The sequence below is a fragment of the Phyllobates terribilis genome, unplaced genomic scaffold (assembly GCF_046119375.1).
Source record: "Phyllobates terribilis strain yellow unplaced genomic scaffold, ASM4611937v1 Scaffold_4__5_contigs__length_816908805, whole genome shotgun sequence".
NCBI lineage: Eukaryota > Metazoa > Chordata > Amphibia > Anura > Dendrobatidae > Phyllobates > Phyllobates terribilis.
Window position 1 is genome coordinate 70,622,369 of NW_027362764.1, and position 16,179 is coordinate 70,638,547.

Consider the following 16,179-nt stretch of genomic DNA (forward strand, 5'->3'; position numbering starts at 1 on the left):
AAATTATATTCAATTTGCAACCTGATGGAGGTCAGTATAGATGGACTAATAGAACAAGTCCCACACACAGCTAGAAGCCCAAATATTTTTTCAGAGGTAGATGCAGAAAAAAATTGTATTCAGTTTGCAACCTGATGGAGGTCAGTATAGATGGACTAATAGAACAAGTCCTACACACAGCTAGAAGCCCAAATATTTTTTCAGAGGTAGATGCAGAAAAAAAATATATTCAGTTTGCAACCTGATGGAGGTCAGTATAGATGGACTAATAGAGAAAGTCCCACACACTGCTAGAAGGCCAAATATTTTTTCAGAGCTAGATGCAGATATAAATTATTTTTAATTTGCAACCTGATGGAGGTCAGTATAGATGGACTAATAGAGAAAGTCCCACACACTGCTAGAAGGCCAAATATTTTTTCAGAGCTAGATGCAGAAAAAAATTATATTCAGTTTGCAACCTGATGGAGGTCAGTATAGATGGACTAATAGAACAAGTCCCACACACAGCTAGAAGGCCAAATATTTTTTCAGAGGTAGATGCAGATAAAAATTATTTTTAATTTGCAGCCTGATGGAGGTCAGTATAGATGGACTAATAGAGAAAGTCCCACACACTGCTAGAAGGCCAAATATTTTTTCAGAGCTAGATGCAGACAAAAAATTATTTTTAATTTGCAACCTGATGGAGGTCAGTATAGATGGACTAATAGAGAAAGTCCCACACACTGCTAGAAGGCCAAATATTTTTTCAGAGCTAGATGCAGATATAAATTATTTTTAATTTGCAACCTGATGGAGGTCAGTATAGATGGACTAATAGAGAAAGTCCCACACACTGCTAGAAGGCCAAATATTTTTTCAGAGCTAGATGCAGACAAAAAATTATTTTGAATTTGCAACCTGATGGAGGTCAGTATAGATGGACTAATAGAGAAAGTCCCACACACTGCTAGAAGGCCAAATATTTTTTCAGAGCTAGATGCAGATAAAAATTATTTTTAATTTGCAACCTGATGGAGGTCAGTATAGATGGACTAATAGAGAAAGTCCCACACACTTCTAGAAGGCCAAATATTTTTTCAGAGCTAGATGCAGAAAAAAATTATATTCAGTTTGCAACCTGATGGAGGTCAGTATAGATGGACTAATAGAACAAGTCCCACACACAGCTAGAAGCCCAAATATTTTTTCAGAGGTAGATGCAGAAAAAAATTATATTCAGTTTGCAACCTGATGGAGGTCTGTATAGATGGATTAATAGAACAAGTCCCACACACAGCTAGAAGCCCAAATATTTTTTCAGAGGTAGATGCAGAAAAAAAATTATATTCAGTTTGCAACCTGATGGAGGTCAGTATAGATGGATTAATAGAACAAGTCCCACACATAGCTAGAAGCCCAAATATTTTTTCAGAGGTAGATGCAGAAAAAAATTATATTCAGTTTGCAACCTGATGGAGGTCGGTATAGATGGATTAATAGAACAAGTCCCACACACAGCTAGAAGCCCAATATTTTTTCAGAGGTAGATGCAGAAAAAAAATATATTCAGTTTGCAACCTGATGGAGGTCAGTATAGATGGACTAATAGAGAAAGTCCCACACACTACTAGAAGGCCAAATATTTTTTCAGAGCTAGATGCAGATATAAATTATTTTTAATTTGCAACCTGATGGAGGTCAGTATAGATGGACTAATAGAGAAAGTCCCACACACTGCTAGAAGGCCAAATATTTTTTCAGAGCTAGATGCAGACAAAAAATTATTTTTAATTTGCAACCTGATGGAGGTCAGTATAGATGGACTAATAGAGAAAATCCCACACACTGCTAGAAGGCCAAATATTTTTTCAGAGCTAGATGCAGAAAAAAAATTATATTCAGTTTGCAACCTGATGGAGGTCAGTATAGATGGACTAATAGAACAAGTCCCACACACAGCTAGAAGGCCAAATATTTTTTCAGAGGTAGATGCAGATAAAAAATATTTTTAATTTGCAGCCTGATGGAGGTCAGTATAGATGGACTAATAGAGAAAGTCCCACACACTGCTAGAAGGCCAAATATTTTTTCAGAGTTAGATGCAGACAAAAAATTATTTTGAATTTGCAACCTGATGGAGGTCAGTATAGATGGACTAATAGAGAAAGTCCCACACACTGCTAGAAGGCCAAATATTTTTTCAGAGCTAGATGCAGACAAAAAATTATTTTTAATTTGCAACCTGATGGAGGTCAGTATAGATGGACTAATATAGAAAGTCCCACACACTGCTAGAAGGCCAAATATTTTTTCAGAGCTAGATGCAGAAAAAAATTATATTCATTTTGCAACCTGATGGAGGTCAGTATAGATGGACTAATAGAATGATGCTATGCCCAAAAGATTTTACTTCACTAGGTGCAGTAAAAAAATTGGTATTCTATACACAGGTGGTATATCTTGCAACACAGATAGGCTACTCCACTGACTAACACACTCTGCAATAGGCCAAAAAGGATTAGCTTTGCTAGATTCAGCCAAATGCTGTGAAAAAAACTTGCACAGCACTGGCACAGACCTGCCTGGCAAAAACTGATAGGAACTGATGTAACCTAGTCCTGAAAAGGACTGCAATTACAATTAGTCTTTACTCCCACAATCTATCTATTTAAGAGCACAGACCTGCCTGATAAAAGTCGTAGGAAATGCTGTAACCTAGTCCTTAAAAGGACTGCAATCACAACTATTCCCTACTCCCAAGCTATCTGTAGATTTGTGCGAAAATTGGCTTGAAATTAACAAGGTATAGCGCACACAGCAACAGCGGTGCCGTCTAACACGCAGCTGCAGCAGTGAGAAAATGGTGGCGACGGGGAAAATGGCTTGGTCTTATAGGGCAAGGACATGTGACATACACTGCCAATGACACATGCCCTTGCTTGTGTGAAAAAAAGCACTTCGCTCCGTGTGTGCGCTGCTGATAGGCTGACAGATTGCACCTCCCTACTGTAAATGCGGGAAAGAGAAAAAAAAATGGAGATCTTCATTGTTCCTGCAGAGATCCATCCCCTGCCCCTCCCCCCACCCCGCTGTACACTCAAACTGCGTATTAACATTAATTTTCATCATTACTGAGAAAAAATCCAGTTATGATTTTGGTGCACGAACAGTTATCGAACATAACCTCGAACAGCCGAATTTTTCTCAAATCGTTCGTGTTCGCCGAACGGCTCGAACACCGCCCAAAACAGCTCGAATTTGAGATTGGCGAACAGTTCGAGTCAAACAACGCTCATCTCTATTCCCTAGTTCCTGCAACATGAATGAGATTCCTGAAGTCTCATGCACACATTGCTTATTTTTTCTTTGCTGATTTGAAGAAGTTTTAATTCTTTCAGCGATGTTACAGCATTTTTCATCTATTTTAATGAATGGGAAAATGCATCAAAAACACATGCAAAAACACGTTAAAATGCCAAAATCTGCTGCAAATACTGAACGTGGAAGGGTTCAAATTTCAGAAACCCCCTCTATTGACCCAGGGTTATACATTTGCAGATGAAGGGCGTCATAGTGAAAATAAAAACAAGGTCCCTACTTGCCAAAAGACAAGTGGGAGACTCCCAAAATGTATGGAGGAAGGTGCTGTGGTTAGATGAGACCAAAATTGAACTTTTTGGCCACCAAGGTAAACACTATGTCTGGCGCCAAACCAGCACATCTCATGAACCCAAAAACACCAACCCCATAGTGAAACATGGTGGTTTCAGCATCATGCTGTCATGATGTTTTTCAGCAGCAGTGACAGGGAAAATGGTCCAAGTCGAGGGAAAGATGGATGGTGCGAAATACAGGGATATTCTTGAGCAAAACATGTTTCTGTTACGCAAGGTGTGGGAAAGACTTAGTGCAACAGAAAGGGAAAAGGGAAAGGGAGCCCAGACTCTAGGGAAAGGGGGAAAGGGAAGACCTCCTAGGTTGATATTGTTATGATCTGCAATGTATACTAAGGAAAGATAGGGGAAAGCTGTCCCTACAGTAAGACTAAGCTGAATCCCTACGATGTAGCGGGCTGCCTGTTCCTTGTGAACAGACCCGCCTTAGTCCTCGGCTAGTCTGAATAAAGACCTATAGAATTAAGGGAGTGGTCCCTAAAAGAACTAAGGACTGGGACAAAAAAGGGACACCTCCTAAACAGAAGTTGTTGCAGAACACAAAAAGACAAACTGACAAACAGTACTAGAGGTCCAAGATGACCAAGCGAACTTGACAGAGAAAGGCACAGAAGCACCAGGCTAGAGAGACAGTAGAACACTGAAGTCCAGCACAGCCAGAAGGGCGGAGCTGGAATATAAAGGCAGATGGTCACATGACCGCAAACCACAAAATAGAAAAACTAACAGGAGGGTTCTAACAGATATAGCGTCACCCTGTCTCCCCTCACGTCATTGTATTGGCTTGTCACCAATCGCTGCATGCATGCCTCGCCCTGACTTTCACTGGCGGATGGCTAAGGCCAGGGAAGGGAGGAGATGAGCGCTAATCAATCTCCACTAAACACTATAGACAACAAGGGTGAACAAACGGGGAGAAATTGCTTAGCTTAGCTTTAGATGACTCCAGACAAATGCGCACATGTCCTCAAGCTCCAGAGAGAACGAAGTACTGCTCTTGCTAAAGCCTTCACTAGTAGTAATGAATATCGCCAGCACGTCCCTCTGAAGTACAGCAACTATTTATACACCCAGGCCAGGGTGTTAAATAGCCAGAGGGAGGTAGCCACTGGGTCCTAGAGACAACCTCTAAGAAGGTGTCTGTAATGCCAAGCATTGAGATCTCCTGCAACCAACTGCACTTCTGACACGCCTGTGACAGTTTCAGTCTGTCAGTGATTTGAGACTGGAATGGACATTCACCTTCCGAAAGTCAATGACCCAAAGCATACAGCTAAAGCAACACTCGAGTGGTTTAAGGGGAAACGTGTAAATGTTTTGGAGTGGCCTAGTCAATGCCCAGAACTTAATCCAATTGAGAATCTGTGGTCAGACTTGAAGATTGCTGTTCACCAGAGAAAACCATCTAACTTGTAGGAGCTGGAGCAGTTTGGCCTTTTTAGAATAGGCAAAAATCCCAGTGGCAATATGTGGAAAGCTCATAGAGACTTATCCAGAGCGACTTGCACCTATAATTTCCATAAAAAGAGGCTCTACAAAGAACTGATTTTAGGGGGGTGAAAAGTTATGCACATTGAAGTTTTCAGTTATTTTGTCCTATTTGTTGTTTGCTTCACAGTAAAATTAAAACCAAATGTTCACTGTTGCAGGCATGTTCTCTGCATGAACGGATGCAAACCCTTCAAAAATTCAGTGAAATTCCAAGTTGTGAGGTAGTAAAACACGAAAAATGACAAGGGGGATGAATACTTTTGCAAGCCACTGTAGATCAGTGGGGATCTAACACCCATTACCACCAACAGCCAGCTGCTTACAGATCCCACTGTGGTAAAATGTAATGTGTACCGAGCTGGAACAGCTTGGATAAAACACTGTTCGGCAGCTCAGTTCCTATGGAAGTCAATTTTAGCTGAGCTGAAGTCCACAAAACATCTGCTAAACAATGTATGGAGCGGTGCACTGTGTTCATTCTGAAACTACAAACAGCTGATCATGGGAATGCATTCTACTATTAATGACTTATCCTATCAATATATAAGTATTGAACAAGCCCTTTAATAAGGAGCAAGACCAGTTTGAGATTATTGCCTCTCTCCGGGATCCTCATAAGAGCAGCAAGAGATTCCTCTATGGTACATACTGCATGCTGAGTCTTCTTTTACCCACCTTTTGACAGCTCTGCCTGGGAAGCAATCATTTTATGACAAGTGAGACAGACAAGAAAGGTCTGTCTCACTTGTCTTATTGAAGACATAGCAGAGCTGGAACAGCAGAGTTATAGTCGAGTTGGAAATTAATGTGGTTGGGCTGGAAAGCAGAGTTGTAGTGGAGTTGGAGACTGATGTAGCAGAGCTGGAACAAAGGAACTGTAGTTGAGTTTGAAATTGATGTGGTTGTGCTGCAAAACAGAGTTGTAGTGGAGTATCAGAGCTGGAACAGTATAGTTGGAGACTGAGCTGCAACAGTGGATAAGGACTGATGCTGCAGAGCTGGAACAGTGGGTAAGGACTGATGCAGCAGAGCTGGAACAGTGGATAAGGACTGATGCAGCAAAGCTGGAAGAGTGGATAAGGACTGATGCAGCAGAGCTGGAACAGTGGATAAGGATTGATGCGGCAAAGCTGGAACAGTGGATAAGGACTGATTCAACAGAGCTGGCAAAGTGGATAAGGACTGATGCAGCAGAGCTGGAACAGTGGATAAGGACTGATGCAGCAAAGCTGGAAGAGTGGATAAGGACTGATGCAGCAGAGCTGGAACAGTGGATAAGGATTGATGCAGCAAAGTTGGAACAGTGGATAAGGACTGATTCAACAGAGCTGGCAAACTGGATAAGGACTGATGCAGCAGAGCTGGAACAGTGGATATGGACTGATCCAGCTGAGCTGAAAGAGTGGATAAGGACTCATGCAGCAGAACTGGAACAGTGGAGTTGGAGACTGATGTAGCAGAGCTGGAGCAATCATGAGCACTTAAAACCACAAAGCAACCCCAGTAGGCTACTTGTAAGTAATTGAGACATTCATTTGGTGCCATTGAGATCAGTTGCACGATTGACCTTGCACACACTGAGCCATAATAATCTGTGTGTGTTAATTGCACAAACAAATGCAAAAATGTGCTGGATCTCAAACCCCACAAGATGCAGAATGCTTGGTAGCTTCTACGATATTTCCAGCACTTTCTATCAACATCGCCTACTTTTCCATCTCATTTGCTCTGTGTATTGTTTTCCGCTTTATAGAATTGCTGCCTACAACAAGTCTTCTATTTGACCTTTCCAAGTATTGCTCATTGAATTGTTTCATTTGAGATGAGCCTACCTATAGGCCCCCTGGCGCTTGTCTAATGACTTATCCATCATCATCCTGTCACTAGAATAGAAATAAACGCATGGCGCATCCATTGGCAAATTCATTTAGCATTGCATCTGGGATCTGCAGCGTGAAGAGTCAGCACATCTCCGGTTCTGTGTTTGCCCAGTCATTTAAACAAGTTCATGGGATGAAAATGCTGAAAAGAATCTATATGGGGGAGTTTAACTGAGCAAGTAAGAAGCCTCATGGTAAAGCTGACGTCATTTGTTTCCTTATTGAAAAGTTTAAAGTGTTGTCCACCTTTAGAGGACAATTTTTAACTTAATTTTTTTTTTGCATTTGGGTTTCATTAAACATTTTGCACCATCTGTCTTCCATAGCCTCTGTGTTGTACTGTCTATTGCAGGCTGCAGAATGTGTTAAAGAGTAACTGTAGTTTTATGTATTTATTTTCATCAATCAATTCTACACATGAAAATAAGAAACTTTGAAATATTCATTCATTCTCAAAATTCTCAATTCCAGAGGGAAAAATGTGTCTTCAGTGAATACAGATTTCCCCATGACTGAGAAAGTAGATGACAGTTAGTGCTCATAAAGTTCTATGGAGAACTGTTATTGTTTCACTAGAACTATAATATGGAATTCTATGGAATTTTAAAAGCACTAATTGTCATCTCTTATCTAAGTAACGGGAAAATCTTTCTTTACTGATGCAAATTATACAGATTTTACCCTTAATTGAGAGTAAAAGATCAGTTCAGGAGGAGAAAGAAGCAAATTTATCTGATAAGATATATTATAAAATTGCCTGCTTTCATGTGTTCTACTGATTCATGAACTGAAGATTAAAATGATGGTTTCTTTTTACCTGACAGTGTGTCTACTATGATGATCTGAACGTGTGAACGTGTCCTTTTGTCTGTCTTTTTTTCTCCTCTCAGCTGATTTATGACCACAGACCACATCAAAGATGAATGTGTAGGAAAACAAAAAGCTTGTAAAAGCTGAACAGTGCAAAATATTGAATGAAAACCAACTGAAAAAATGATTTTTAGCCCCAAATACATGCATTTATGTAAAAAAAGAAAAACAGCCTCCAAAGGTGAACAAGCCTTTTAAAGTAAATTTTCACCTCTTATTATTAAAAGGGATCTCTCAGTAGGATCAACCCTCCTAAACCGTCTATATGGGCATGCAGGTCATAGAAAGCTGAATAAAATGGTACCTTGATCTCTGCTATTTGATGTCTTATTCCAGAGAAATCCACGTTTTTCTTAATTTGTGAATGAGCTGTTAAGATCTATGGACCGGACATAGATCTCCCGGAGAATCTTACTCCAGAGCTTATTTTACATGAAGAAGGCGTTACTAGTGTGATGCATGTAATGACTGATAGTCTTCTCTCCTGATCTACATGTCTCACCCTGGTAACACTCCCTTTCATATAAAATAAGCTCTGGAGGCAGATTCTCAGGAAGATCTATGACCGACCCATAGATCTTAACAGCTCATTCACATATTAAGAAAAACATGGATTTTTCTGGAATAAGACATCGGATCGTAGATATCAAGATATCATTTTATTCAACTTCCTATGACTTGCATGCCCATATAGACGGCTTAGAAGAGGTGAACCTACTGACAGACTCCCTTTAAGTCCATTTTGCAGTATGTCTGTATACTTATATGAGTTTATTTTTGATTTGTATCACTTTGTTAATTTTTTGATATAGAGCTCTAAATCTACTTTGCAGACTCGGAGCTACATGTAGCCACAAACCATTCTAGTGTGTGAGTGCCTATGCTGACCTCTCTTAACCACAAAAAAAGCTCCTACAATGGCCCTGAACACTAGAACTGGACCATGGAGCAATGGAAGGGGGCAGCCTGGTCTGATAAATCACGCTTTCATTTACACCGGGCACCAGGATGCACTATTGGAAGAAGACAAGTCGGGGCAGACAATGTGATGTTCTTCATGGTTCTGCTGGAGAACCTTAGGTCTTGGCATCAGATGGATGTGACATGTACCACCTACCTAAATGTTGTACAGACCAAGGAGCACCTTCATGGCTGTGGGATTCCCTAACGGCTGAGGCCTCTTTCACAGATGAAACCCTCGCCACACTGCTAAAAGTTGTTCATGAATAGCGTGAGGAACATGATAAAGAGATCAAGGTGACGAGTTGTCACCACATTTTCCAGATCCCAATCTGTTCAATCTTCTGTGAGGTGCTGGAAAAACAAGTCTGATCCATGAAGGTTGCACCTCACAACTTACAGGACATTAAGGGTCTGACTCCAACATCTTGGTGACAGATACCACAGAACACATCGGAGGTCTTGTGGGGTCCATGCCTCTATCAGGCAGGGCTGGTGTGGTGGCACTTGGCTTATGCACATTAGGCAGGTTGTGTTAATATTTTGGCTGTTGCGTGTGTGATGATCTATCCAGGAGTCGGTTTATCAGTATGTAGGGTAATAATAAATGGAGTTATAGGGTATGAAATATCTGACATATTTAACCCCTATTTATGTACAATCTCTGACCTGTAGCTTTTCTCATAACATTGTTTTCAGATGCAAAGAAAAATGGCAGGGGACAAGATGTCATATCATATCTCCAGAAATATCTCCTCATAAGTCAGAAGCTGATACTACGGGTAAGGACACATGCAGAAAGGTCTTTGGAGGGTGCATATAATACAGGGTGCCCCGCTGAAAATATCATAATGGGGCCCCATTTATGGTGCTAGATATCTATCATTCCAGACAGAATACATTGGTGTTTGTTTCCCCTTCGACATCTTTAGTGACCCGTGGGACAATGCACACCCTGTTTGTTTGCTCCGTTCCTGGAGAGCGGAGACCTGCACAAGTATTTGCCCCCCATTAGTAAAAGGGATGGCACCATGGGCGTATAACAAATAGATGTATACACCCTACATAGAGGTTATACAATTTGTCATGATACCAATTCAATACAATCTTGTGCCAGCCAGTAAAAAAATGACTATACATATACAGTATATTCAACCTTTATTATTTTAAAGGGGTTGTCCAGGCTCGGGGTTCAAGTTTATCATCACTCTATGTGACAGCAGACTAGTGAATCCTCACAGCGTGCATAGTGCGTGCTGTCAGGATTATCCAGAAGTGGGCAGGTGCATGACCTCAAGTATGCAATTTAGATACATGCGGTCACATGCCAACTAGACGTGCCCAGCCTCGCTCAATGCAAGTGAATTGTGCGAGGTCATTGAGCGAGGCTAGACACGTCTAGTTAGCATGTTGCCAGAAGTATACAAGTATACAAGTACAGTTGCGTAGAGTGTCTGCATACTTGAACACCAAGCCTGGACAACCCTTTTAACATGGGATTCTATTGGCTAAATTAAACAGAAGCATTTTTTTCAACATGGGAAACCATGGGTGATGCATGGCAGCTGTCGAGGCATTCTTCATGCGTATACCCTATTTTTCATGTTTTTCTTATTTTACGCCATACATCACAAGATATGGTAGGTCTTCTTGGACCTTCGATAGAATAGCAACAGGGCAGGATTAGGGCTTCTATACCCGTAATGTTTTTGCCACATTTTTTTCATGCGGAAAAAAAATGCAGCATTTTATAGTAGCAGCAAAATAAATGAGATTTCTAAAATCTCATTCACACGGTGCATTTTTTTTCCTTTGCATTTTTTGAACTAGGGGTTTTTTTGTTTTGTTTTTTAAACTGCAGCATGCTACATCTTTTAGCGTTTTTGCTGCATTTTTTAATTAATTCAATTAAACAATACCAAAGAAATGAGCCAGAACATATGTTGGTATAAGGACAATGTATGCTATATATTCACACTGTGGCCACCTAACAAACAAAACCTAAGATAAAAACAAAATGAGCAAATACCCTGCAGTAAGTAAATAAATGGTAATAGTACATGTGAATAACATTGGGTACTTAGTTGACGCAGTTTTTGATCAAAGAAGCCTAAATGCCATCCCACCACAACAAGGTGTACCCAATTAGAATGGTCCTATCCCTACTATTAAGGCTGGGTGCCCACGTAGCGTTTTTCAAGCGTTTATGCTGCGGAATTTCTGCAGCGTAAACGCTTGTGAAACGCTAGGTAATCCGCACCCCATGGTCCCCAAGGAGATTCCGCATGTTCTATGCACATGCTGCGGATTTTTCCGCAGCGTTTATGCTGCGTACAAAAATCCGCAGCATGTCATTTAATTTTGCGGAAGCGCAGCGGAACTCCTGCCATTGACTTGCATTGAGACGCATAGAATGCGCGTCTGTACATTTGAGAAGCGGATTCTATATGCGTTTCAATGTGCGGATGGTACCCAGTTCTGGAGGACAGGAGACTCTCATCCAGACCTGGGTACCATTGTACCTGTAAAAAAAAGAATAAAATAATAAATAAAGTTTATACTCACCTTTCCGAAGGCTTCTCTCTGAATGCCGACAGCGCTGAAGGACCTTCGGTGACGTCACAGTCATGTGACCGTAGCCCTTCACCGCTCTGTCTCGCGATATGCCGGCAGCCGGGAACCAGACAGGAAGGAGCGCTGCAGCACACGCCGGGGCATCGGGGGTGAGTATAGCTTTATTTTAAGCATTGTTTTACGGTCACACTATATATGCTGTTTGCATGGATTTATATAGTGTGACCTAGTTGTCAAGCACTTTCCAAGTGATGCTATCGCCTGGAAAGCGCTTGTCAATCTGCATGCGGAAACGCATGTGAATCCGCATGTGGATCCGCATGTATTCTGCAGGAAAAACGCATGCACAATCTGCATGCGTTTTTTCTGCCAGGGAGATGCAGAAATGCTGCAGAAATTTTCTGCTTCATTTCTGCATCGTGGGCACATAGCCTAAATCTGTAGTATTTTTGTATTTAAAGAGCACCTGTCAGCAGGATTGTGCTCAGTAAACTATATACACTGTCAGGTGGGCGACATTACACTGAGTAAAATGATATCTTGCTTGATGAAATCCATCCTGTGGTTCTTGTATACATAATGAGAGCACCACATAAAGCCCCTCCCCAAAGGCAGCCCCAAAGCACAGGAATCTCATTAACTGAAAACTGAAAATAAATATTATAAAAGAACCACAGGACGGATTTCATCAAGCTAGGTATCATATAAATCAGTGTAACGGCCCCAACCTGACAGTGTATGTGGTTTACTGCGTACAAAACACAAAAAAGCAAAAAAAAATGCATGAAAAATGTGCATGATGTACAGAATGTTTTTTCCTACCAACACTACTTTTTTCAAGTGGTAAAAAAACACTGCAAAAATAAAGCACTGTGTGAATATATCCTAACACGGATCCTGCCACCTCATTAGCCAGTGTTACGGATCCGGGTGGTGGAACCTCTGTGCTGCCGTGCAAGGAGGGACCAGAGGGGCGTAACTAGATATCAACTCAGACTGACCAAGGTCGTACGGCGGCTCAATCGACTCCGTGACCAGGGAGGTGACACGCCCCCTGGGCCTGTGTTGTGCAGGGAATACCCGGAGCCGGATCGCTGGGGGTTGTAGTTCTCGTGGTGATGACCCGGTCCGTGCCCAGGGTGGTCAAATCAGAGGCAGGGTTATTGGTAAGATGATAGTCCGACTACGCCACCCGTGGATTGCGGTCAGTGGGGACCGCCGCTGCAGGGCAGACCGCTGAGGCTGGTATTATGTGTGCAGCTTAGAATGGGATGACTCCCCACGGGAGGAGTATAGCCTCAGGGCAGTTAGTGTGGATGATGAGAGTGATGGTGCACGAGCGCAGCAGTAATAACTCAGAGTCCGTGCAGTGCAGTTCAGGGTCTTTACTGGTATTATGAAGCAGACCCTCCCGGGAGTACTGGTTAGCAGTAGAGGACTGGTCAGTCTGTGAGCAAATAGGATCTCCCCTGGCCAGGTGGAGTTGTAGGCCTCCCCGTCTATCTGCACTCTTTCCTGGCTACCTTGCTGTATGCGGGTAGAAGTAGCCCACGTCCCTGAGTATACCGTGTGGTGCTCACCCGTATGGCCGGTGACTTGGGGCCTCCTGTTAGCCTCTGCTCCACGACGGCGGTGCTGGTCCCTTGCTTGTGACCGTGCCTCCAGGCTTCTATGGCCAGAGGACCTGGAATCCCCTGCCGGTTGGATTCTGCTGCTGGACCTGGATGTCCCCACAGCCTCGGACTCCGTGTCCGGATTTAGTGTCTTCAGCCAAGGTGAGCTTTCTAGCTTCCAGCCTCTGGCACTAGCTCCTGCTCCTACAGAGCTCCTGCTGTCACTTTCCCTCTCCAGGCTCTGACTGACCTAATCCCGCCCCAGACCCAGTTTATAAGGGCAGATTCCTCCCCTCCCAGGTCTGGGCGGGCGGTGTTGCATGCTTAGGGCTCCTGACCAGAGAAACCTCCCACTTGCTCTCAGATGTAATATTTCTATTACTGTGGTAACCAGACCCCTGGGGTGCCACAGAGGGCCGAGCAGAGGGACCAGGTGCTACTCTGGGGACTGACCGTGTTTGAGAGCAGGTGACTTCCATGGGTCAGAAGGCAGGGACTGACCGGTATAGCAGATGAGCACGGCAGGCAGGCTGATGGGTGATCCGGGCAGACGGACTGGCAGGCAAGGCAGGTAACAGGCAGGAGCCTCCAGGTAGGCTGGCTGGTAGGCACGGCAGGTAACAGGCAGGTGCTTCTAGGTAAGCGGGCTGGAAGGCACGGCAGGTAACAGGCAGGAGCCTCCAGGTAGGCTGGCTGGCAGGCATGGAAGGTAACAGGCAGGAGCCTCCAGGTAGGCTGGCTGGCAGGCACAGCAGGTAACACGCAGGTGCTTCCAGGTAAGCAGGCGGGCAGAGCCCATAGACAGACTGGCAGACTGGCAGTAGGCAGACTGTCGGGCTGGAGAGTAGACAAGCAGACGGACTGGACTAGTAGTCCGGATGGCGGACTGGACTTGTAGTCTGGCTGGCGGGCTGGACTTCTAGTCTGGCTGGCGGGCTGGACTTGTAGACTGGCTGGCGGGCTGGACTTGTAGTCTGGCTGGTGGGCTGGACTTGTAGTCTGGCTGGCGGGCTGGACTGGTAGTCAGGCAAGCAGCGGGACCTGAGGGCTGAAGCAGAGTATCACACACAAAGCTACAACCTTGCACGGGCGCATCTATATTGGAGGAAGTGCCTTTTATAGGGGAAGTCCTCCGGCCATTGGCCGGTGACTTTTTAGGACGGCGCGCGGCCCCTTTAAGAGGGCGGGAGCGCGCGCGCGCCCTAAGCACTGGACCAAGGAAGCTGCGTGCACCAGCAGCAGCTGCAGGGAGGCCAGAAGACGCCGGAGCAGGGCCGCGGCGGTAAGGGGGACGGAGTCTCTGCCGGGCAGGAGGCAGAGACGCCGATGCTACATCCAGTGCTAACTCCCATAGACTGCCCATGCGCTGCCTCCTCTTTATTAAATTTTGGAGAGCATCTGATTAGAATCAGGAAGCTTGTCCTACTGTACTCCAATTTTCTATATATGTGGGAGGAAAAAGGGTAGGACTTGCAACCGTCGAGCATATCCTATGGATATACCGCAAATGTTTTCGATGGAGTAACACCTTTCTGGACTTGGACACATGGATATTGCTAAATTGTACCCTATAGCATAATGATGCAATATGGGCATGAACTTGTGTAGTCCTCCAGTTTCCCAATTTATATATAAAAAATGAAATAAAAAATATATAATAGTGTCAGTAGGAAATAGTTTGTCGCAATGCCAGGTGCGAATTGGACATTTGGAAATGGGCTTCTGGACACAGGGCTGATGATTCATCCCACTCAGAGAAGATAATGTGGAGAATAATGATCTGTACAATAGCTGCTTATTTAAATAGAGGATGATGGTGGTAGTTGTTATTGTTTGTGCAGCTAAATCCAAATCATGAAGACGTAGTGTTAACTTGAAAATAATAATTTCTTTACTAATGATAAAGGGTAGTGATGAGCGAATTTGTTCGGCGAATGTTCGAAAGTTTCAAATTCACCACGAATATGGCACATTCGGATTCGTGATCGCAAAGGCGAGCAAATTTTCTTAAGATTGGACAAATTTGCGCGGGACTGTGAATACAGGGCAACCACGGCGTTTTGAACAGTTTTGTTAGCATAGTGCAAGTGTATGATGAGTGGTGACATGTGCCAGGTGAGTGTGGGGGCTGTGGAGAGCTTAGAACAGGTCAGATCAGTGGCGCACAGTTTTTTTTTTTCCTGTGAGCGGTAACTTTAACCCCTTCGCGACCTTGGGATTTTCCGTTTTTGCATTTTCATTTTTTGCTCCCCTTGTTTCCAGAGCCATAGCGTTTTTATTTTTTGGTCAATATGGCCATGTGAGGGCTTATTTTTTGCGGGACGAGTTGTACTTTTAAATGTCATTACTAGTTTTACCATAGCATGTACTGGAAAACGGGAAAAAAATTTCAAGTGCGGTGAAATTGCAAAAAAAATGCAATTCCACAGTTGTTTTTTTGGTTTTTTTCTTTCCACGTTCACTGGATGCTAAAACTTACCTGCCATTATTATTCTCCATGTCATTACGAGTTCGTAGACACCAAACATGTATAGGTTCTTTTTTATTTAAGTGTTGAAAAAAAAATCCAAAATTTGCTAAAAAAAAAAAAAATGGCGCCATTTTCCGAGACCCGTAGCGTCTCCACTTTTCGGGATCTGGGGCTGGGTGAGGGATTATTTTTCGCGCGCCGAGCTGAATTTTTTATTAATACCATTTTGGGGTAGATCCGATGTTTTGATTGCCCATTATTGCATTTTATTGCAATGTTGCGGCGACCAAGAAAACGTAATTCTGGCGATTGGAATTTTTTTCTCGCTACGCCGTTTACCGATCGGATTAATTCTTTTTTATATTGATAGATCGGGTGATTCTGAACGCGGCGATACTAAATATGTGTATGTGGGGTTTATTTTTTATTATTTTAATTTGAATGGGGCAAAAGGGGGGTGATTTAAACTTTTATATTTTTTTTATTTTTTTAATGTTTTTAAAAACATTTTTTGTAAACTTTTTGCATGCTTCAATAGTCTCCTTAGGAGACTAGAAGCTGCAACTGTCCGATCGCCTCTGCTACATATAGGTGATCAGCAGATCACCTCTATGTAGCAGAAATGCTCTTGTACTATGAGCGCCGACCACTAGGTGGCGCTC

General features: G+C 43.1%; 1 protein-coding gene across 1 annotated transcript in view; it reads left to right on the forward strand.

Annotated features, from left to right (window-relative positions):
* The window catches only part of MALRD1 (MAM and LDL receptor class A domain containing 1), a 900,174-nt gene that overhangs the window by 843,781 nt on the left and 40,214 nt on the right, over positions 1 to 16,179 (forward strand). The window contains exon 37 of the mRNA XM_073677476.1: positions 9,560 to 9,642. Coding sequence (XP_073533577.1) covers positions 9,560 to 9,642 — 83 coding nt within the window. The remainder of the gene's footprint in view (positions 1 to 9,559; positions 9,643 to 16,179) is intronic.